We start from the raw sequence: 25,162 nt of genomic DNA, 5'->3' as shown, positions 1-25,162 counted from the left end.
TGTAAACAGATAAACAGATTTCCTCAAATTATTATTACTGTAACCCTCTGATGCTGCTCACGTGGCGATCAAAAATGACTTTTTTTTATTTCAATGAAATTAATGTACTGTATTTTAGTTCGATAATGATTTGCATTTAATATTTAGTATTTTTAGGGGATTTTATGGAGCGACATTATATTTATGATCCATTTATTACTTGTTAATCACTTTTTGAGGATACACCTGAAAATTTAATTTTAGACAAACTGTTGTAAATCTTGAATGCTTTGGAGCAAAAGACTGAAGTTCGGTTTCTTTTAAATAAAGACACGTAAAAGTTAAAAAAGTTTATTATGAAAAATGCATTGCAAAATTGTATATGACATATAAGTAACACTTTATTTTAGGGTCTTTTAATTAGTTGTTTATTAGCATGCATGTTACTAAATATTGGCTATTTATTAGTGCTTATAAAGCACATATTAATGCCTTATTCTGCATGACCTTATTCTACATTCTTAATCCTACCCAATACCTAAACTTAACTACTAACTTACTAACTATTAATAAGCAGTAAATTAGGAGTTTATTGAGGGAAAAGTCGTAGTTAATAGTTTTTGTGTGTTCCCTATACTAAAGTGTTACTGACATATATATTTTCTAAAACTGTGAGAAAATCAAAGCCATAGATATAAACAAGTTTTGCTTTAAATTTGAGGTTGATATCTCAAAAAATGAGCTTTCAGTGAGATTTTGTTTGGGCGCAGTACCAAACGCTTCCACTAGATGAAATTTGTCTCCCATTCTATTTTTATTTTTTTTTGACTGCAAACAATACAAATATGACCTTTTCAGGGCCATTTAACCTTTACCAGTAAAAAAAAAAAAAAAAAAAAAAATCTAAAAAAACAAAACGTGAAATTTTTCGAAAATGTCTGAAGAGCACCAGAGGGTTAATGTGCTATTTTAGGGTTAATTGCCATCAGCAGCAACAACAAAAAAAAAATATTAAAAATTATACATTTTTTGTTTTTAATTCAATTTAATTTAATTAAATTTTAGGGTGACTCTTACACTTCACATTTAAGAGATTCACCCATCTGCATGTGAAATAACTATTTGAAAACGAAAAGTGTTGTCCTAATCTAGTTGTCAAATAAACCTAGCATTGTGTATTACAGATATTGTTGGCTTTTGAAGAATTACTTTTGTAAGTCACTTTGTATAAAGTGTCTGCTAAATGCATGAATGTAATGTAAAAGTACCGTCATCATCATAAATGTGGCCTCACATTTGATCTCTTTTACATGCTAATGAAGAGGGAACTTCAAACTAATTGGACTGATCCTGACCAGAGCTGTTTTCAAGCATCATTCCCTCCAAATAACACTATAAACTTCAGATATAGTTCTCATTGGGGTAAAGCCTTGTCGTTCATCTGCACATATTTCAATGACAATAATTAATCGGCACAGATAAACTGACGAGGATCTCACAGAGGGCCAGTGAACTCTCCCTAACAAAACGAGACGTTTAACCTAAAATGAGCCTTTGCAATTTCCCAGCCCATCCACAAAAACAGGGCACTATGGGTGTAATGAAGCAGAAACGATGTGAACAGATTTCCCTTTCGCCCTCTGTGAACGGTTAACATGGCTTCAATAGACTCACTCCATGTGAGTTCATCATCTATTTCAAATTTCTACCCATAAAAGAGATTCTTGACCCATTAAACCATTTAGATTGGAACAAAGCAGTTTCCCGCTAGACTAAAACGCATGAATCAATGTCTACAGTACGCGACTCCCTGCTTTTTGGGGTCTTAAGATTGGGCGACGGGATTGATGTCATGTGTTGGCTTCCATGGCTAATTTGGGAGCACCTGCTCTCCTGAAGGTCAAGGGTCGCTTCCACCTCAGATCATTGCGACCGAGGTCCGCTTCAGCCCGACACGACCTCTCGCGGAATACACGCTTTTCAAAGAAATCTTCACATCCTGACAGGTTCTTCAAAGCTCTGTCGGGTAGAAAAGTCCATTTCTTCTTTCGTTTGAAATCCCACATCCCATCAGGACGCGTTCTCTTTGTTGCCCCTCCATAGCGCTTCTATGAAACAATACAACTGGGAACAGGCAAGAAAGAGCCGTCCTGAAAACAAGCAAATAAAAAAGAACCGTTTCTTGAGAGCGTCTTCAAGGCCGCGGGGCGTTTTGCGCTCACTGTGACGGTTCGCTGTGGTTCTTCTTCTCGGCGCTCTTGAAGACCTGCTCGTACGAGGGCGGCGGGTGATTGCAGTAGGAGGGCGGCGGAGGGTACGAGCTCACCAAGTGTGCTGGAGCGGTCTGACCGGGGTAGGCAGGGGCCAGGGTCGTTGTCATGGCACCGCAGGGGTCAGCGTAGCCTTGCATGCCCGGTTGTTGGGAAACTGTTGGAGAAACATGGAATGAATTCAGTCAAGGTTTACTAGCGCTATAAAATGTCAACATGCTGTTACTGGAATAGTGCTTTTTCAAAACATCAGTCTGTATGTGAGCTAAACTATGGATCATTTATCATTGCTTTGGCCCAAAATCCATTCAATTAGATGAATTCATTTTTCACTCAGGCACCAAAACTCTTTTCAAAACTGTTAAACGTAAGTTCAAAACCTATTCAAGCTGCAAGCAGCACTGAAAGGGCCCTCGCACCCGGGTCACCGCCACCTGGTGGCCTTAGGAAAACAGTGAACAGTGACATGCATTTAAGTGGGTAAATATAGGAGAAATATGGAAAAGTCATTTTGATGTGCCACACTTCCTGCTGCCAGCAGGTGGTGCTTTGACTATAACTGAATATTGACATGAAGATGTCTTCAGGCCAGGACTCTTATCAAACGTGAAGTTTGGGGCAAATCGGACATTGTATGCCTGAGTTAAAACAATTTCCTGTTTCATGGCGAAACATCAGACTTTGTCAGGCCGCCGCAGACACGAAAAACTCTAGATCTTCGCAAGTTAACATCTCAAAGATATGGAGTCAACTTAATGCCTTTGCACAAAAATAAAGTTTTGCAAAGCAAAAAAAAGAATTGAGCAATAAAAAAATATTTTGCAAACAAAAATAATAAATTGCTAAATAAAATAACGTAGTGCAAAAATAAAAATATAATCAATTACAAAAATCAATGACAGCTGTAATCCTAGTTTATCTTTGCCACATATTTTTCATGCTCAAACCTACTAAATCATTTGCAACGCTCATTTTATTCTGCGTTTCAGTCAAGCGTGCGCTCACGACACCGGTTTTCCTTTGCGCTGCACTTTTCTGTGCGGTTCTCTTTATGGCACTGGTTTGACGTGGGGGTGGAGTCAAGAAACGGGGGCACGCCTCCGCGAAACACGTCATCGGCAGGAGACGCAGATCGGAACAGAACAGATCAAGCATAGAGACAGAGCGCATTTATTATAATCTGAAAACCACGCCCACCGGGGGAAAAACAATCCAACCGTCTCCATTGACTTTGTATTGCGTGAGGCTGCCTTCTTGTCTTTTCTGACTCATTACAAAAAACAGAACAATGCCTAAAAGCTGCTGTGTGACAAGGTGTACAGCTAACAAGCTAAAAAAAACGCAGAAATAAGTTTTTATAAGCTGTCGACCCCAAAAAACGAATGTTTAAGGACACAAAAGTGGATACAGGCAGTGAGACCGAGCGCAACGGGTCATATTACTATAAGAAATGCAATGGAGGGGGTCGTAATCGGCGACAACATATGCTAAACAAACCAACAAAAACAAACCATTCATTATTTTTAACCATGTCAAAGAATTATTTCACCTGTCGCCGATTACGTTCCCCTCCAATGTATTTCGCGGGGGCGTGCCCCCGTTTCTTGACTCCACCCCCACGTCAACCCAGTGCCATAAAGAGAACCGCACAGAAAAGTGCAGCGCAAAGGAAAACCGGTATCGTGAGCGCACGCTTGACTGAAACGCAGAATAAAATGAGCGTTGCAAATGATTTAGTGGGTTTGAGCATGAAAAATATGTGGCAAAGATAAACTAGGATTACAGCTGTCATTGATTTTTGTAATTGATTATATTTTTATTTTTGCACTACTTTATTTTATTTAGCAATTTATTATTTTTGTTTGCAAAACTTATTTTTTTCCGCTCAATACTTTATTTTTCCTTTGCAATTCTTTATTTTTGTTTGCAAAACATTTTTTTATTGCTCAATTCTTTTTTGTGTTTTGCAAAACTTTATTTTTGTGCAAAACTTTAAGGCATTAATTTGACTCCATACAAAGGCCTTAAAATTAGACGGATCTGATTAAAGCTCTAGGACGAGTTGGTTAATGTACGTGTGGAAATGGCAAAAATTTTGCAAAGAAAATTCAAAATATCTGACTTCCTGTTGGGTTTCAGATTTTGCTCCAAGAGACTTTTTTGTAGGTATTGGGCTGTTAGATGTGTGTACCGAATTTCATAGCGTGAAGGGCACTTCGTTGAAATTTTGTAGGTGGCGCTATCGAGCCATTTTGCCACACCTAATTCTGAAACCCATATCAGACGTAAATTTTCACTACTTCTGACGCGTATGCAAAGTTTTTCCACACGTTTAGGCCCTCAAAAATGCGATTCATTTCAGAGAAGGAGAAGAATAATAAACAGAGCAATTCCAATAGGGTCCTCGCACCATCTGTGCTCGAAACGAAATATTTACACATCAGAACTGAATAAGACAAGAATTTGCTACATTTCTACAGTAACACCAATTTAAAATTATTCAGAATCTAAACAATGAAAACAATTAGATGCAGCTGAACTATACAATCTATCTATACAAAAATGGAAACAAATAATTTGGTAACAAACTGCAGTGAATTCTGAAGAATAGAGAGCGTCATTCTTGTTTTGTAAAGATATTTTACCAAATAAATCATTGTATAATGCTCCTGATAGTGCTTTTTAGGACTGTGTTTTATGAGTGACAAAGTGTGTTTGTTGAGTGAAAACTTTTAATGCCTGTTGTGAAATGTGAAATTAACTACTGTGAAGCTGAAAGTTGGTAAGAAGAACTGTGTGAAGAGTTTTGAGAAATGTATCCTAATGATTTTGGATATAGGATAAATATTAGGGCTGTCAATGTTAACGCGTTAATGTATGCGATCGATTCCAAGTCCTTAACACATTAAAATAATTTAATGCAAATAATTTTTTTCTGTAATGTTTTTTATTTTATTTATTTATTTATTTTTTCATGGGTGTGCATAAATGTATGAATTACATGGACTCCTTATATCTATATATTTGGTTATTTGGTGTCCTTTTGGAGTCTCCAATTTCCCTTTTTTTCTTTTACCTTGAAAAAAGTTTGCAGAGAGTACAGTTTTGTGTGAATCAGCCTTCAATCTGATTGTTTACTTTGCTGGATAAAGAAAATGATGACAAAATGACCTTTAGACAAGATAATTTTACAATAAGTGTGCGAACAAAAGGGTGTGATTAAAACTTTTAATCTGACAGAGCTAATATAGATTTTTTTTTTTTTTTCCTCCAAAACTTTCACTCTCTCTGTTCCTCTCTGGTGAAATGAACTGCCGGCATGTTTACAAATATAAGATATCATTGGGATTTACTGCAACCTTCAGGAACTAGACCTCTAGCAGCTCTGTGGATTTAGATTCAGTCTCTTATTGATGCAAGTAATGCTTCATTTGCTTAAGATGGAGCTCAAGTGACCCATTTTATTTTGTTTTTTTTAGTTAACTATGTACTGTAAGATAAACAAGAGAGTGCTTTTTCTTTTTTAATGTTAATTTGTCCTTTGAACAAAACTGCCTCAGAAATAAAAACCTAAGGAATTGTAGCTTTATTCAGATTTTCAACTCAATTTTCCACTCAAGTAGCAAATATAACGACAGTTCATTTTCCCTCAGAACAAAGTCATATAAAAGTGACCTATTTTCCTAATATGCCTTTTAGTGGTTGGGAAAATAGTTTGCAATGTTTTATTTTCAGTATATAATCAGTTCTGTGCACTAAAACTATTCAATAAGCAAAACAGGGTTGTAATTTAATGAAAACTGATGTCAAAGGTAAACCATATTATGTGCATCTGTCGCATGCTTTCTGAGAATTTCGACTCATTCCTCAGTGTGTAAAAATGAATGTGAAACATTTCATAATAAAAGTCTAGTAGGAACGTGTGCAGCACTGCATATAAATGTTTCAAATGTGCAACTATTACACTGTTTTAAAAACAAAGTATTCCACATGCTGCATGAGACTGTGACAGAATCCTTCATCAGCCTGTATGGACTACTGTCACTCTTTCAACTCACGTCTTAACCAGCTAAAACCTGTTACTTTCACTTGGTGTTCATGCAAGGATACCAGAAAGAAAAAAACAGACCAAAATCCACCCCAAAACAAACAATTTATAAAGAACCGGCAAAAGTAATGATTATGAATGTGACAAAAACAGTAAGTTAATAAAGTAATGTTTTCTGAATCAGTGTCTGCTGGGAAGATGAAGTTGACATTGCTGACTCTCATCATCTCCACATGTGGACGCGCTTGGAGAGAGAATGCACATTTCATTCGGATTACATAATAAGAGTAGCCTATTTCTTTTTGTTTTGAATTATTTCTATAAAAAGTAGACATTTCAAGCTTTCTATAGATATATTTCTCATGTCTGTGAGGCAAGCTGCCGCTGAGTTTCGGTTCATTTAGCCTATAAGACGCAAGTGATCGCGCCGGCGCCTCCATGTCATGAATATATTGTCTGCTATATTTACTTCTTATTTATTAAATCCAGGCAATTGGTTGATAAAACATTGATTAAAATTAAAATTTTTACAAAATGAAATTCACTTTAAAGAGAGGCTTTCTACAAAACAAAACTTAATGAAGTGGTCAAAATCATGTCTGACCCACTCCTTGTCTCCCGATATATTGTGCATCTTATGATGCATCCTATCTTACTCGTGCTGTTCACTTTTCATAAATAGATTAATTTAAAACATAACAGGGTTATTTAAACATAAATATTAAACTACGTTTTCTTTAATGGCTAACAACATGTAGTACAGTACAGAGAAATTTCATGTCGTGAGCAAGAGCGAGTCACGAGTCGGATCAAGCATTATTTATGTTTAGACATATTTAATATTGGGGGCATCCAAGTTATTTGACATATTTTGACATTTTTTTAAGTAACGCAATAGTTACTTTTCCCTGGTAATTAGTTAGTTTTATAATGATGTAACTCCGTTACTAACTAAAGTTACAATTTGTGAGAAGTAACTATTAACTATAACTAATTACTTTTTTAAAGTAATGTGTCCAACACTGCAGCTCACATGCCAACATTTTTTGTTTTTGTAAATCCTTCGACAAAAGTCTGAGCTTGGTATTTCTGGTATTAAAAAAGGTAATTGCGATTTTATATCTCACAATATTCTCAGAAAAAAATTCAGAATTGCTAGATGGTACATCACAATTGTAAGGAAAAAGGTCAGAACTGTGAGATAAAAAAGTCTTAATTACCTTTTTTTTGTTATTCTGTGTTGGAAAAAACAGAACTGTGAGTTATAAACTCGGAATTTTAAGAAATAAAGTCAGATTTGTAAAAAAAATAAACTTGTAATTTTAAGAAATAAGGTCAGAGTTGTGAGAAATTAACTCCCAATTACAACAAATAACGTCAGAATTGTGAAAAATAAACTTGCTATTTTACAAAATAAAGTCAGAATTGCACGAAAAACAGATTATGAGTTTAAACCTTGCAATTGTGAGAACGAACTGTGAGTTATAAACTTGGAATTGTGAGAAATAAAGTTAGAAATGTGCAAAAAACTTACAATCATGAGTTTGTACCTTGCAATTGTGAGAAATAAAGTCAGAAATGTGAGAAATAAACGTGTTGTATTCCGTGGCAGAAACAAGCCTCCATGCCAACATGACACAGACGCAGTGCAGAGGAAGAGAAAATAACTGAATACTCCTTTGAAGATCCAAATTACACCCTTGTTTTGCTGCCAACTGAAGCAACAATAGATATGACAGGGAACGCATGAAAACAGCTAGTAACTAACAATGCACTAGCTTACAAAACAGGCTGTCCAGAAACACTGTTTACTCCATCTATTGAGAACAGCAGGGCGTTTCTGGCCATATGTTGGCAGCGTATCTGCTCACACACCAGAATGGCTCATTTGCAATTTTCTGCTGGTTTGGCACAGAGACGGGGAAATAAATCAAGTCTGTGGTGAAGTGCCAACCTTGGCTCCGAGCAAGAGCCGACTAATAATAACTGCCTGTTACGAACCTAATAGTGAGGGAGAATTCGGGAGGTGCGTTTCCAAACCTTGTTTGGCTCAGAAAAAGGCCAAATTGTGAGATGAGGGACATATTTTGTAGCAGTAGCATCATAATCATAGTCAATAAGGTCCTGTCATAGTTTCCGAATACAACATGACTCGGGCTCTGTTCCAAAACATAGTGAGCTGTTCACAAAGGCAGCACCCTGACCTCACAGACACTGATTTAAAATGCTCTACATATCAGTGACCACACAAACAGCACTCAAAAAACAGCACAAAAATACACAGTACTCACAAAAGTTGGGAGTAACATTTAAAAAATGCACTTAGGTGGTGTCAATCAATGATCCTGTAGGCAGAGTTTGGGAAAGACATGCATTTTTGTTCAAACCTTCAACTTTTCTGATTCTTTGGGCCTATAAGATGGATCCTCACCTGGCGTGCTGACCGGCTGTCTGGTGAAGGACACATTAAAGGCGGGCTCCTCGCTGAGCGGAGACGGATACATCCGCCGGCGAATGAAGAAGCCTGCGCCGCAGCAGAAGAGCACGCCCATCATCAGCAGCAGCCTATCAGAAAGAGGAACACACAATCTTCCAATCACAGCTTTCTTGAAGCAAAAAGTCACAGATTTTAAATTCAGCCTTAATTAACTTCATGTTGCAACTTGCAACAGATATTAAAGGGGTCATGAATTGAGAAATCAAATTTTCCTTGAACTTTTGATATATAAGAGTTCATCGTACTATAAGAATAATCTGTAAGTTTCAGAATCGAAAACGTCCTTGTTAGTCCAAAAACAGCTTTTATTGACACCAGACCCAGATAATGACTCATCCCAGAAGATGAAACTCCGCCTCCACAGAAGAAATCAACGCCTACTCCATCATTGCAACATTAGCTCCGCCCACTGGTGTGTTAGTGAGATGAGGAGGAGAGAAGAGCGATACAGGACTGAAATAACATTACCTTTCAAAGGATCCTAATGCTGGTTATTTTCATCAATGTGAATGTCTCAGTTGAGCTTTATTTATTAGTATTCGGTTCATTTCACTGTGGATTCTTTGGTAAATCAATCACATTTCTTTGCAAACAGACTTTTACGACATGAACTGGACAGTAATGCAACAACATGTCAGTAACTGTGTTCATTCTAATGCCTGATCTGATATTAATGATTCATGTACAGTCAGATGATCTTTGTCTGTGTGTCAGTAAATCAAACCCGTGACTAAACGCTCAACTTCACCTTGTTTCTCTTAGTAGGATGAAAATAATCTTTAATTTAAAGTTATTTAACGTGATTAAATTATATATTTACAATCACTGGAGCTGTCAATCAAACAGAGTGAGTTTATCAGTGACTAAGTTCTGAACTCAAGCCAAAACTCCCGTTTTATTCAACAAATCTCTTATTTACATCGCGTTTGCACTGTTAGTTATGATGAAAACATTCGTTAGTGTGCAGAAACTGAGTTTCAATGACGAGATCACTGCTTTCATGAGCTCAACAACATGACTGTGATCGACTACAATGTTCATCACTGCAACCTTTCATGCCACGATCTAAATATAGAACACCATAATCATCACTTTTCACGATTAGTAAACCTTGAGAGCTGTAATAGTAAAAACGTGATAAAAGTTTTCGACAGTTCCACATAGAGAGTAATACTTTAGCTATTTCATATGCAGAGATGTCAGCCAATCACAGCAGTGGGCGTTTACATTGAAGTCTCACACAGACACGCCCCTTAAAACAGAGCGTTCAAATTAGAGGCTAAAATCATTTTATTTCTAAATTATGACACTTTTTGATATAAAAATAATACTAACTTTATAAGTGCAACAGGAAACATTATAAAACAATAAAACAACACAGTTCATGACTACTTAATAAAATTCTGTACAGTTTTTTAAATACACTGTCAAAAATTATTTGTCAAAGTGGTGAATAAAACAAAGATTATTGGAATACATTTTCTTTCTACTTAAAAATTTCACATTTAATTCAATGCCATTTCTTTGTAATTATTTGTGAACAATTATTTACTAACAAAAGTTTTTCGTACTTTTTTTTTTCCAGTGTACACTCTTCAAAATAAAGGTTCCACCAGCTTTATTTCCGCTTGTTTCCGCCACTGAATAATAAAATATAAAAGGGAAATTGCAAGTTTATATCTTGCAATTCTAACTTTTTTGTCTCAAAATTGTGAGATATAAACTTTCAATTGTGATTTATAATGTCCAAAGTGTGATGTAAACAAAAATATTTACAATTTCCTTTTTTTATTTTATTTTTTGACTCCCCAAAGAACTTTTCAGTGATCAGTTCTTAAAAGAATTCTTTTTCTTAGTGTGAAGAATGTTTTGTCCAATGGAAAGTTTCCACGGATGTTAAAAGTTTTTCATGGAACCATTGATGCTAATATCCAACCTTTATTTTTAAGAGTGAAAACATTTAAACTGTCGAAAAGGAGAAGAAAAGGCAGTTGTTACCAGAAGTACCAGAGCCTCTGGATGGACAGGGCTCTGACGCAGCAGCGCGTCCCACAGCAGTCCTCGTACGAGCGGCATCTGTGGAGGAAACCAGAGGTCAAGACGACATGATTGAAAGATGCTATCGGATCATTTCCATTTTTTACAACAAAGCGTGCTAGAAGCCCTTCATTCAGAGCCGATATGATCTTGCTCAGAAAACATGAACAATGATGAATGAAGCAGCGGGAAACTGGACTGAATACTAATATTTCACTAGATGAACGTTCAAAGAACATCAAATGTCCTTGTAGGATTTGAATTCATGATGAAACCATTAGTGTAAAGTTTCTCTGCAGTATTTGCATTGTTCTACTGTAAACAATCAAAATTCTCCTTTAATAAAACCATGGAAATGCTTCTCGATTGCAAAGGAAAGTAAAGCGGTGTGAAGGAACGACAGCTGAAGAGACTCATTTTCATCACAGCAGGACTTTTCCAAGTGGTGAACAGGGATTTTCATTTTGTAAGTGTGTTATAATGAGGGGCAATTAAAAATGAGATTATGTTAATCAGATTTGCTGAGGAAATGTTATTATATTATAAATGTTTTTGATGTTTTCTTCTGCTCTCCAAGGCTGTGTTTATTTGATAAAAAATACAGTAAAACAGTGAAATATTATTCCAATGTAAATCAGCTGTTTTCTATGTGAATATATAGTAAAGTGTAATTTATTCCTGTGATCAAAGCTGAATTTTCAGCATCATTACTCCAGTCTTCAGTGTCACATGATCCTTCAGAAATCATTCTGATATGATGATTTGATGCTCAAGAAACATTTATGATTATTATCAATGTTGAAAACAGTTGTGCAGCTTCAGATTTTGGTGGAAACCATCATACATTTTAGTTTTTCTATTCTTTGATGAATAGAAAGAACAGCATTTATTTGAAATAAAAACATAAATGTCTTTACTGATCAATTTAAGGAAGAGTACTTGATGAATAAAATAATTACATTTAGCTGCAAGCAGCAATTATCGAGGCCAAGCACAAAGAACATGATAAGTCACGCCTACATGGCTGGAGCATCAGACCAACTGCAACAACATGCAATTAAAGATATTTTAAGATGATTTTAGGCAAAAAAAAAAAATCATAAAAACAGTCATTTGTAATCTGATTTAATGGTTTATCACTTTCAACCAATAGGTGTCGCTATGACTAAATTGATGTGGTGTGGTCAGAGTGACACCCAAAATGGCTGATATGGGAAAATTGGTCTCTTTAGATTCGGTGAAGCATGCCGAGTCGTAGGGCTGGACGATTAATCGAAAAGTAATCGAAACCGAAATTCAGAACCTCTAACCGACGTAATTTTCCCAGGTCGGTTATTTCGTTTTTTTAATCCTGCTAATGCTTCCCCCTTAAAAACATACTACCGCGTGTGTAGCCACGCAATCGCTCTCATTATGTACTGGTACTGTGCTAATTTATCTTTAACTGATTTACAACAAGCAGAAATCTGTAAGAAATGTTACAAACCATATAAAATAACTTCTGAAAGTGAGCTGTTATGTCAGATCACTCTTTTAATAGGGAAAAAATATCCCACCTTTATCATATTTACAGTACAAACCTTGTCAGTGAACTATGAGGGCGAAAAAAAAAAAACCCAGAAACAAAATAATCGTTTTCATTAATCGTAAACGCACGGAAGAGGATTAGGGCCAAGCAATAATAAAAAATAAAACCATCTCGAGATTAAAGTTGTTAAATTTTGAGAAAAAAGTCGAGATAAAATGTTGAGAATTAAGTCATTAAATTACGAGAAAAAAGTCGTTAAATTACGAGAACAAATTCGTTAAATTACGAGAACAAATTCGTTAAATTACGAGAAAAAAGTCGTTAAATTACGAGAAAACTTGTTAAATTTCGAGAAAAAAGTCGAGATAAAATGTTGAGAATAAAGTCATTAAATTACGAGAAAAAAAGTCGTTAAATTACGAGAACAAATTCGTTAAATTACGAGAAAAAAAGTCGTTAAATTACAAGAAAACTTGTTAAATTTCGAGAAAAAAGTCGAGATAAAATGTTGAGAATAAAGTAATTAAATTACGAGAAAAAAAGTCGTTAAATTACGAGAAAAAACTTGCTAAATTTCGAGAAAAAACTCGTTAAATTTCGAGAAAAAAGTCTAGATAAAATGTTGAGAATAAAGTAATTAAATTACGAGAAAAAAAGTCGTTAAATTACGAGAACAAATTCGTTAAATTACGAGAAAAAAAGTCGTTAAATTACGAGGAAAAAACTTGCTAAATTTCGAGAAAAAACTCGTTAAATTTCGAGAAAAAAGTCGAGATAAAATGTTGAGAATAAAGTAATTAAATTACGAGAAAAAAAGTCGTTAAATTACGAGAACAAATTCGTTAAATTACGAGAAAAAAAGTCGTTAAATTACGAGGAAAAAACTTGCTAAATTTCGAGAAAAAACTCGTTAAATTTCACGAAAAAAGTCGAGATAAAATGTTGAGAATAAAGTCATTAAATTACGAGAAAAAAAGTCGTTAAATTACGAGAACAAATTTGTTAAATTATGAGAAAAAAAGTCGTTAAATTACGAGAAAACTTGTTAAATTTCGAGAAAAAACGCGTTAAATTTTGAGAAAAAAGTCGAGATAAAATGTTGAGAATAAAGTAATTAAATTATGAGAAAAAAAGTTGTTAAATTACGAGAACAAATTCATTAAATTACGAGAAAAAAAGTAATTAAATTACGAGAAAAAAACTTGCTAAATTTCGAGAAAAAACTTGTTACATTTCGAGAAAAAAGTTGAGATAAAATGTTGAGAATAAAGTCATTAAATTACGAGAAAAAAAGTCGTTAAATTACGAGAACAAATTCGTTAAATTACGAGAAAAAAAGTTGTTAAATTACGAGGAAAAAACTTGCTAAATTTCGAGAAAAAACTCGTTAAATTTCACGAAAAAAGTCGAGATAAAATGTTGAGAATAAAGTCATTAAATTACGAGAAAAAAAGTCGTTAAATTATGAGAACAAATTCGTTAAATTATGAGAAAAAAAGTCGTTAAATTACGAGAAAACTTGTTAAATTTCGAGAAAAAACTCGTTAAATTTTGAGAAAAAAGTCGAGATAAAATGTTGAGAATAAAGTAATTAAATTATGAGAAAAAAAGTCGTTAAATTACGAGAACAAATTCGTTAAATTACGAGAAAAAAGTAATTAAATTACGAGAAAAAAACGTGCTAAATTTCGAGAAAAAACTCGTTAAATTTTGAGAAAAAAGTCGAGATAAAATGTTGAGAATAAAGTCATTAAATTACGAGAAAAAAGTCGTTAAATTACGAGAACAAATTCGTTAAATTATGAGAAAAAAACTTGTTAAATTTCGAGAAAAAAGTCGAGATAAAATGTTGAGAATAAAGTAATTAAATTACGAGAAAAAAGTTGTTAAATTACGAGAACAAATTCGTTAAATTACGAGAAAAAAAGTCGTTAAATTATGAGAATAATTTAACGACTATAATTTAAAATATAAAATTTAAAATATAAAATATAATTTAAAATATAAAATATAAAAAATAATTTAAAAGTCATTAAATTATGAGAATAAAGTCGTTAAATTACGAGAAAAAAAGTTGTTAAAGTCCGAGAACAAATTCGTTAAATTACGAATTTGTTCTCATAATTTAACAACTTTTTTCTCGTAATTTAACGACTTTATTCTCATAATTTAATGACTTTATTCTCAACATTTTATCTCGACTTTTTTCTCAAAATTTAACGAGTTTTTTCTCGTAATTTAACGAGTTTATTCTCAACATTTTATCTCGACTTTTTTCTTGAAATTTAATGAGTTTTTTCCCGAAATTTAACAACTTTAATCTTGAGATGTTTTTTTTTTTTTTTTTATTATTGCTTGGCCCTAATCCTCTTCCATATAATCGAGGTAAAATGTTCAATTAATCAAGGTTTTGATTTTAGGCCATAATCGCCCAGCCCTACCGAGTCGAATGTGATTTTTGGCCAAACCGTTCAGAAGTTAAGCAAAAATAACAATTTTTCATATCTCCTGACCACTAGGTGGCACTGTGCTGAAATGTTGCAAGTAGCCTCAGGTCATGATTGTCATAACACACACCAAGTTTGGTCAGAATACTCTAAAGCGTTGCAGAGATACAACCTCACGTTCATTTTGGTGGGCACTTCGCTGAATTTTATCGCACATTATTCGAGAATAATTTGACGAATCAAATTGAATTACTTAACTTTTTGTCAGCATGATGTGTAGATGATCTGGTTCTGGTAGTTTTTTTTTTTTTTTTTCAAAACATTGAAATGACGTTATAGAGTGCAATCGAATTGCTTTGAGCCAAAATAATTTTGCTTCTAGCCCTTATGGTTCAAAAGTTACATAAACACAAGTGAAAATTTGGACAGTAGGTGGTGCTAGTGGGATTGAGTTAGAGACTCCAAATTTGCTATGGTGACAGTTCAGACTGTCCTCTATCTGTGTGCCAAATTTCATAACTTTCCCACAAACGGTTCTATGGGACGCCATAGACTCGGAAGAAGAAGAAGAAGAAGAGCGCCAACGATTACAATAGGAGCTTACACACCTTCGGTGCTTGGCCCCTAATAAATAAAAAAATCTTACTGACCCCAGACATTTTATTTTTTCAGGATTCTTTGGTGAATAGAAAGTTCAAAAGAACACTGGAGAGAGGATTTTCTCTCAGGATGAGGAGCAGGTCCTCCAGGAAGTTACATCATTTTTGGCGTGAAAACGAGCACAAGCATTAGCTGCACAGAGACAGAGACTTCATTAGATAAATCCAGCATTTTACTTTCCCTCAAACGTCTTTCTGAGCTTTGCTAAACAGCACAACACTAAATGTGACGTGAGAGACGGGAAGCTCATCGGGGCTGATTTGATACGTAATGAAGGTTTGTTGAGCGGGTATTCTGTCCCGTGACGGCCAGAGATCAAACAAGGATTCGTGCTGGAAGCTCTTTAGCTTGACAAAATGACAAGGAGGCTGTATGAATCAAAGGCAGGAGCTTCAGCTCAACGGCAGCCTGCTAATGACTGAGACTCGCTAATCAAAGCGCTCAGAAACAAAGCTCTCGTCACAGTGCCTGAAATCCCAGCTCATTCAGGCCTCTGGAAATCCTTTTTTCAACCATATATTTTTTGTGACCTGAGAAAGCTCCTTCTGATGGGCTACAGCTTTCTTTTTTTCATGCTGTGCACTATTTTGAAAAGAGCAGAGAGGAAATAAATGAGCCCCATTAGAGTGACGTGGATGTATTAACATACTTAATGGGCCATTTCTGAGAGAAGCAGAGGGTGGAGCACATGATTATCACCATTAGACGAGCAAACAGAACAATCACAATGACACCTCCATTTGCAACAAACAGGCCAAAATTAGAACTGTATTAATAACAAAACAAACAAAAATAAATCAGTAGCCTGTACACAAGACATACCTTTTAATGTCAACCAGGTTAATATATTCATTGATTTAAATGATGATGTCATACCAAACACCAGAGAGATCAACCATGATCATGATTCAGTTGTCTGGAGTCAGTAAGATTTTTATTTATTTATTAGGAGCCAAACACTGAAGGTGTGTAAGCACGTATTATAATCGTTGGTGTATTTTCTTATTATTATTATTCCATTTTTTTCCACTTTGGAAGTCTATGGCAGCCCACAGAAACGCTTGGGGGAAGTTATGAAATTTGGCACACTGATAGAGGACAGTCTGACTCTGAACTGTCAGCATAGCAAATTTAAACAGGGTTCCCACTCTTTTTCAGCGATCATTTTCCAGGACTTTTCCAGGACATTTTCAATTTTACAACAATGGGAGTAAAAGACTGGGATTACGCCCTAAAGTAATATATTGCTCTCTAAGTCTTTGAAAGGTTTATTGCCATGACTTAACTATAAAATCAGTTTTTAATATGAGCTCTTAATCATACATTATGACTATGGAAGATTGTTTCCGTAAAAAAAAAAAAAAAAAGGTAATTGCGACTTACTTTTTATCTCGCTATTCTGATTTTTTTTCTCGCAATTGCAAGTTTATATCTCACAATTCTAAGAAGCAAAGTAAGAATCGCAAGATATAAACTGTCAAATGCCAGAAAAAATAATAATTGCGAGAAAAAAAGGTCAGAATAGCGTGATATAAACTCGCAATTCTGACTTTTTTTCCTCGCATTGCAAGCTTATATCACAATTATGTAAACTCGCAATTGTAGGAAAAATATTTAGACTTGTGAGATAAAAAGTTGCAATTAGGCTAACATTATTTATTTATTATTCAGTGGCGAAAACAAGATTCCATAGTTTATTGTCATTATTAACTACTGATGCACACTTCTATTTTTTGGCAGTAGGTTTTGGAAGATCATTATCTTTGCAAGGTGGACTTTTCAAGATAAAAGATGGACTAAAAATAAACTCCAACACCTTACAGCTAGATTCTGGAAGATAAATTCTTCAAAGAGTGGTACAAGAGGATGTGGTGCTGGTCCTTCAAGAGTCACTCTCAATCTGTCTGTCTATAAAGCCTATAAAAAATTCTGTCTTCTTGTATTTTACTACAATTCAGTATGTGATTCTTAAATGAGGGGCATTTTTAGGATTCTTTAGCTAATCTAAGTCTCTGAGATCCTGACACCTCGCACTCCTGGAGAATCCAGGTAGGTTGAAGTTCTGGAAAATGGTGGCGCTGAAGACTAAAGGGTTTCTGATGGTTTCACACTTAATTCTTCATTATTTTGCAGTTCTTATCCACCTGTTTTTGTCTGACCCTGCTGACCCAATGAGCATTTTGCTGTCCAATGGTCATGCCTTAACTGCAATCTCTAGTATTGCATTAGTATTGCATCCTTCTTGTGGGAATTTGATCATTTTTGACTTTTCAGTCTGAGATAAATCTCTTTTTGGCTCATTTTATCTGTTAAAGAAAACAAGCCTTCATAAACTAACCTCATGACTAAATACAAAATTAATAGTAGTTATTAAGATTGATTGGTTTGGAATTGGTAAAATGTGCTTGGGAAAAATATGATCAGAAAATCAACTTGCATAATAAATAAGCAAAAAATGATGCATTTAATCAGTTAATAACATACTATAACAATATAATTACTGCTGCAAGTGGCAACACAAGACTAAACATCATCATTGAAAAAATACTACTCTCACATGTCAAAACGCAGCATTTATGAACATTGCGCTTTCTGCAACTAATGGTGATTGTTTTAGGTCAGTGATAAACTCTTTGGTCTCGACTAAAGAAAAACCCAAGAACTTTTTAAAAAATAATTTTCCAGGACAACTACAAGATTTTCCAGGACATTTTACATTTTCTATAATTTTCCATGTGTTTTCCAGGACTGGAAAATTTGTCATAAATTTTCCAGGTTTTCAAGGTGGGAACCAACTGTCCAAAGTTGCACTCACATTTATGCTAATAAGCTGTGAACCGTAAAGGCTAGAGCCCCTTTTCGTCTGATTCCTTGGCTCAAGGTGATTCGATTGCACCCAGCGTAAATTTTTCCACTATTTTGAATCTTTTGACAAAACTACTACTAAACTACGATTTTCACAAAAATTGAATTAGATAATCTTTAGACCTTGAATTCAAGTCGATTCGTCAAACGTTCTCGATTAATGCATGATCGAATTCGACAAAGTGCCTGCCAAAATAAACATGAGGCAATATCTCCGCAACGCTTGAGCATATTCTGGCAGAGTCGAATGACACCCAATTTTCCCATTTCAGCCATTTTGAATTTTGCCATAAAATGCTATATTTTACAAGCGCATTGGCGTATCGTTACGAAACTTGGCAAGTGTCTTTTGCACCATGCTTTGACAGTACTCAAAAAGTTTTGGGGCAGCTCCACCTTGTGGTCAAAAGTTATAATGAAATTTCCAAAAAAATGCTAATAACCTTTGAATAAATTCCTTGGGTCATGCCGAGAACATTTTGCCATAGTCGGCTGAACTTCCTGTCCGCCATTTTGATTTTCTTTAAAAACCTACTTTTTCGAACTCCTCCTAGACCAGTGTTTCTCAACTCCAGTCCTCGGGACCCACTGCTCTGCACATTTTGTATGTATCCCTTATTTAACGCACCTGATTCAGATCATCAGCTCATTAGGAGAGACTCCATGACCTGAACTGAGTGTGTCAGGTAAGAGAGACATACAAAATGTGCAGAGCAGTGGGTCCCGAGGACTGGAGTTGAGAAACACTGTCCTAGACCATTTGTCTGATTTTCACCAGATCATTTTCAGACTGTGCCGACAAAAAGTTATGGATTTAGTTTTGATAGACGAAATCATTTTCGTATACTGCAGCAAAAAAATTGAGGCATGATGCCAAAACGACCCTAAAGGCTGCATCTCTGCAATGCTGTGGCATACTGACTCCAAACTTTGCATGTGTCACTGTCACCTCACTCTGACCGTACCGCATGCATTTGGTCACCTATTTAATAAACCATTAAATCAAATTACAAATGACTGTTTTTATGATTTTTTTTTTTGCCTGAAATCATCTTAAAATGTCTTTAATTGCTCATTGTTGCAGTTGGTCTGATGCTCCCAGCCATGTAGGCGTGACTTATCATGTTCTTTGTGCTTGGCCTCGATAATTGCTGCTTGCAGCTAAATTTAATACTTTTATTCATCAAGCACACATTAATTTGATCAGTAAAGACATTTATGTTTCTCTTTCAAATACATGCTGTTCTTTCGAACTTTCTATTCATCAAAGAATCCTGAAAAACTCAAATGTATGACAGTTTTCACAAAAATCTGAAGCAGCACAACTGATTTCAACATTGATAATAATCATAAATGTTTCTTGAGCATCAAATCATCATATTAGAATGATTTCTGAAGGATCATGTGACACTGAAGACTGGAGTAATGATGCTGAAAATTCAGCTATATTAAAGTAGAAATGCAGCCTTGTTGAGCAGAAGAACATAAAAACTAAACATATGTTATTTTTTTTCAGGTTGGTCCAGCTAAAGTTTATCTTGATAATCTCTTTAATCACTACATAATGGAACATGATGTGAATTATATGTTGCTAGCAAATCATTTATTTTTCTTGGAAAGCAGGACTTCATACAGTTTCATTTATTTTTCACTGAGTGACATATCTCATCCTTCTCTGTCGTGACACTTCATATCATAAGAAAATCGCGGCAGGAGCTGTAGGCCTCCAACGGAGTGCAATAAAGTTTAATCTTCAGTATGACCTTATTCATAAGTAATTCATATGCACTGAATCTGCTGAACTGGAGCAACTGTCATTCAAAGTTCCTGCATGTTCATTTATTACATATTGTGGCTACTTTTAAAATAGTTCCAGAATGACTTCATAGTTCTCACATTTCTATGTTTAAGCAGATTTTTTCCTCAGTATTCAGAGCATCTTTGGGTCGATCTCCTCTCTCAAGCGGACAGACGGACGGCTGATGGAGTCCACAAGCACTCAAAGCAGTTTTGCTAAGAACACAAATACAGCCACTCGAGCTGAATCAAGCTCTCTAAGTGCATGTAGATGTGCCAAACTCTCCGAACTGTCTGAAACACACGGTCTGAATCTTCAGCACATTAACCCTTTAAGCCCTGAAGCCATTTTTAGAGTTGAGTGACATACGCAAAAGTAAAGACTCATAACTCCAAAACTAGAGCAAGAAGAGTCAAAAAGACTTTTTCATTACATTTGGATATTCTTATGCTGAGAAACTGCTGATAAAAGACAAAAATATACTTATAATTTTACATATTTTGGTAACACTTTATAATAACTGCACTCTATGAAGCATTAGTTAAGCATTAGTTAATAGTTATTTCATCACTTATAAAGCATTAATAGACATTAGTAAGTAGTTTATAAATACAGCTATAATTGCTTTATTCTTGATTTATAAGCATATCTATAATGAGTTTAATAATTGTATTTTCATACTTTATTAATAATCAATTTATCATTTCTAAATTAAGTATTACATTATTTACAAACCAGTTATTTAGGAGTTGTCAGTAGTTCATTTAGTAAGTGTAAGTAAATGATTAATAAACTATTTAAACATTCATTTATACATCTTATTATTTAGACACATAGTAATAGTTACTTAGTGTGTTAGTAAATGCTTTATTAACATATTCCTACTGCAATTCATGATTAATTCAGGTAATTATAAAACATTTAGAAGCAGTCAGTTAACTATTTTTGTGAGGTCATCTAAAGTGACGACTGTTTATGCTTTCTAAAGCTTTTATAAATGAGATTTAAAGGTTCAGTGATCTTCTGCACTGCTGTTCTCTAATGTTTTAAAGTTAGTACCGAGGTAGTTTTGACACTAGGAATATGTTAATAAAGCATTTATTAACACACTGAGTAACTAATACTATATGTCTAAATAATAAGATGCATAAATGTACATTTAAATATTTTATTAATCATTTACTTACACTTCCTAAATGATCTTATGAACCACTGACAACTCCTAAATTACTGGTTTGTGAATAATGTAATACATAATTTAGAAATGATAAATTGATCATTAATAAAGTATGAAAATACAATTATTAAACTCATTATAGATATGCTTATAAATCAAGAACAAAGCATTTATAGCTGTATTTATAAATGGCTTACTAATGTCTATTAATGTTTTATAAATGATGAATTAACTATTTACTAATGCTTAACTAATGCTTCATAGCGTGAGTTATTCTAAAGTGTTACCCATATTTTTCTTATTTCACATGCATAACAAAAGTTACAGTATTTTTGTTTAGCCCTTGACGCCCCCTAATGGACATTTCTAAAATCGTTCCTCCATGAGGAATATCTCGTGATCAACGCAATGCATTTTGTTGATTTCGGAATCATTTCAATCCACTGTAAGTAAAAATGTGCCATTTTCTACAATCTATGCATGTTTCATGAAGTTATAAGCAGAAACGCCACTTGAAAGCTACATCTGATTTTAGTTAACACCTGTGTCGTAACTCTGTGAGGAATATCTGTGATCGACACATTGGATTATGTTTACTTTAGACTCATTTTAATTGTGAAAATCTGCCATTTTCCACAGTCAGAGCATGTTTCATGAAGTTATGAGTGAAAATATGACATAAATGCCGCATCTGTATATCATTTACACATGGGTCTTGCGGGGCTTCACTTAAAAAACTTGCTCAAATTTAGTCAAAGCCCAAAATGCTTGTTGTATTCTACTCTGTGAAACCTTTCAAATGACATATGACACACAATTATCTGAGCTGTATGATGTTTTTGACACATTGCAGTACATAGTACAAAAAAATAAATTACATGCTTTACACTTCGGGCTTAAAGGGTTAAAGTCTGAGCAGCCAGAGGAACGCTTCACGTTCTTGTTTCCTGTTCTGTCTGCCAACTTTTTAGTCTTTTTGTAGTTTTTCCATGTTGATTATTTCCCTGATTGTTCCCATGTGTGTCTTGTTACCCTTGTGTTTCCTTTGATCTTGGCCAGTCGTTCTGTAACGCGGGGAGCAAGAAATGCAGGAGAAGACGAGGATCTAAATGCAGGGATTTATTAGTAATCCAAACAAAACAACAACCAGGAACACAGGGAGCAAAGAGAACAGGAATCCACATGAAACTCCAAACAATGACTTCTGTCTTCGAATGGCACCTTGAATAAATTAATTGCCCAAAGAGCACAAGCTGCACTACCCATCTGATTTAGACAACCAGATAACAGATAAGCATGAGTATGAAATATAACCCAATCCTATTAAGATACGAGCGATAGCGTCAGTCTGTGCTCGAGTGTTTAAAGAGTAGTGGAAACCATGACAGTTAATCTCACAGTCCACTGCCAAGAGCAACGCAAATCTGCTCATGCTTCACACAGACAAACAAAACGAGTCACGGTCAACTCATTCCTCCTACTGTAAAACAAAATATCAAAGTGTCACATGTAAAGGTCAGCATTTTGTGCTGACCAACCGCAAATCTCTGCAATAGGGGTTTCCAAAGAAAACGTGTGTTTGCCTGTGCAAACCTTGCCAGCACAAAAAGAAATGCTCCAATATCTCAAACAGATCATTTGCATAATTCTTCTTGTGAACTGGGTCCAATGTTTGATGTAGAGAATGAAAATAATCCCTAGTTCTACTGTGGTTTGCCTTGATCTTCTTATCTGGTTCTTCAGCATCCAAAAGACCTTGAATGTTGATGCTATGACGGGTCGAAATGTTGTTCTCTTTGATTGTACCTTTATGCTTCAGTGCTTTAACTGTGACGGATGATTTTTGGATTGACTTGAGAAGCTAAAAACACAAACATCTCCACAAAATGACTGTCAAGCAAGATTTTCAATGATTCGCACTTTAAATGTTAGTCTTTTCCTCACATGTATCATAATGCTTCAGAAGACTTGGGATAAAGTTGCATGGTCTGATTTTACAGTATCATTTTTTGACATTCCCATTTCTAGTTCACTTTAACTGTACTGTCAAAACTTTTGTTGATAAATATGATTTCATTGTAATGTTGCTGTTTGATCATAAACAACATCTGCAAAGTTACGACACTCAAAGTTCAATGCAAAGAGAGATATTTTCTTTTACAGAATTCTCTGTTTAAGGACTACAACAAACGGCTGGTAGGGACTACAACGAGCTTCTTTCTGGGTTGGTGACATCACTAACCCTAAAATTTACATAAACCCCGCCCCCAAGAACACGCAACAAAGGGGGCGGGGCCATGTTGGGCTGCTTTAGAGAAGAGGAAGAGTTGTTGTAGTAGAGTGTTGTTGACATGCCGTCATTTTACGCCGGACTGCTTCACAAACGAGGGTCAATTCAACACAAAAGATGAACATGACGGCACATGCTAGTGGATGAGTTGAATCAACTCCACAGCAACTACATCAATTTATCCACTAACCATTCAGAAACGTCTAAAAGTTGTAACTTCTTCCTGAGTCTCTCCATCAGTGTCGACTCCGGTTTGAACAATGTAAGGCTGAACACTTTCGTCATTTTGGCTGCGTGAGATTCTCCAGCTTTGTTGTTGTTGAGCTGTTAAAGCTCCGCCCTCTTCTGGAAAGGGGGCGGGAGCAGCAGCTCATTTGCATTTAAAGGGACACACACAAAAACGGCGTGTTTTTGCTCACACCGAAATAAGGGCAAATTTGACAAGCTATAGTAAATGATCTGTGGGGGATTTTGAGCTGAAACTTCACAGACACATTCTGGAGACACCAGAGACTGATATTACATCTTGTGAAAAGGAGCATAATAGGTCACCTTTAACTGAAATCAATGTTTTTTTTTTTTTTTGTTTTTTTTTCATCAGCCAAAAGTTCAATCAAATCAAAAGTAATTATTAATGCATGTGCTCATCTGAAACTCAATATGTCAGTCAATATTTTGCATCGGTTTTGAAATTGTAATATAAAACCCAATTCTTGTGACACATTAGCATGCTGGGTAAATACTTCTGCCACTGTGGATGCTGAAGTGGATAATTACCCACTGATGATGACCTTTCAACAGAACATCTGTAACCGAACATCCTTATTATTACCATCACACTTTAAAAGCTGCTGCCCTTTGAGCAGAACCGTCCGGACTGACTTTGATATTTACAGCAAGTCTTTGTTCAGTGAGGTGTAACTCTGACGAAAAGTCACACTGCTTTAAAAATTAATATTTTTAAGAGTGTGCATGTGACAAATAATCATTTCATTAACACTCTGGGGTCGGCGGTCACGCCGGCGTGATCACCGCGTTTTTTTTTCTAACCAGTGTGAAAGAGACTCAAAATACTCCGTCAGTGTTGCACATACAATTAAGAGTTATACACCATTTTAATCTGTGGAATATCTTCTTTTATTTGTGTACACTCAGAGTAAAAACTAAATTTTGTGCTTTTTGTAAAATAAAGAAAACTAACATGATGCGTGATCTCTCCTCTCCCTCTGAACGAACTCCAATCTGATAGTTCTCAGAAAATGAACTGTAACTTATGAATACTAATGACAAAAAAATTAGACTTGTGTCTAAAGAGATGTTGAAATGTCAGGTTTTAAATCGTGTAAGTCAAAACGAAAACAAACATTCTGTGTTTATGTAATCTGTATGAAAAGAGAGCCATGTCAGAAGTCCTTGATTCAGCTCATTATCCGCTAATGCGGCCACACCCACGGAGCCAGCGCTATTCAGACGCAAATTCAGTCTATACATGCATACATCGTCTTAATCGTGTATTTATTGTCTTGAAAAGTGTTTTGAATAGCCATAGTTAGCGATCTCTGTCCT

At 35.1% G+C, this 25,162-nt stretch overlaps 1 protein-coding gene across 1 annotated transcript in view; it reads right to left on the bottom strand.

Moving 5' to 3' along the window:
• Nucleotides 1-1,120: 1,120 nt before the first annotated feature.
• Nucleotides 1,121-25,162, bottom strand: part of vopp1 (VOPP1 WW domain binding protein) — a 48,683-nt gene continuing 24,641 nt past the window's right edge. The window contains exons 3-5 of the mRNA XM_048174827.1: nucleotides 10,793-10,870; nucleotides 8,729-8,862; nucleotides 1,121-2,406 (exon numbers count right to left, since the gene is read on the bottom strand). Of these exons, the coding sequence (XP_048030784.1) occupies nucleotides 2,198-2,406; nucleotides 8,729-8,862; nucleotides 10,793-10,870 (421 nt within the window). The 3' untranslated portion in view covers nucleotides 1,121-2,197. The remainder of the gene's footprint in view (nucleotides 2,407-8,728; nucleotides 8,863-10,792; nucleotides 10,871-25,162) is intronic.

The sequence above is a fragment of the Megalobrama amblycephala genome, linkage group LG22 (assembly GCF_018812025.1).
Source record: "Megalobrama amblycephala isolate DHTTF-2021 linkage group LG22, ASM1881202v1, whole genome shotgun sequence".
NCBI lineage: Eukaryota > Metazoa > Chordata > Actinopteri > Cypriniformes > Xenocyprididae > Megalobrama > Megalobrama amblycephala.
This window is presented reverse-complemented; position numbering and strand designations above follow the sequence as displayed.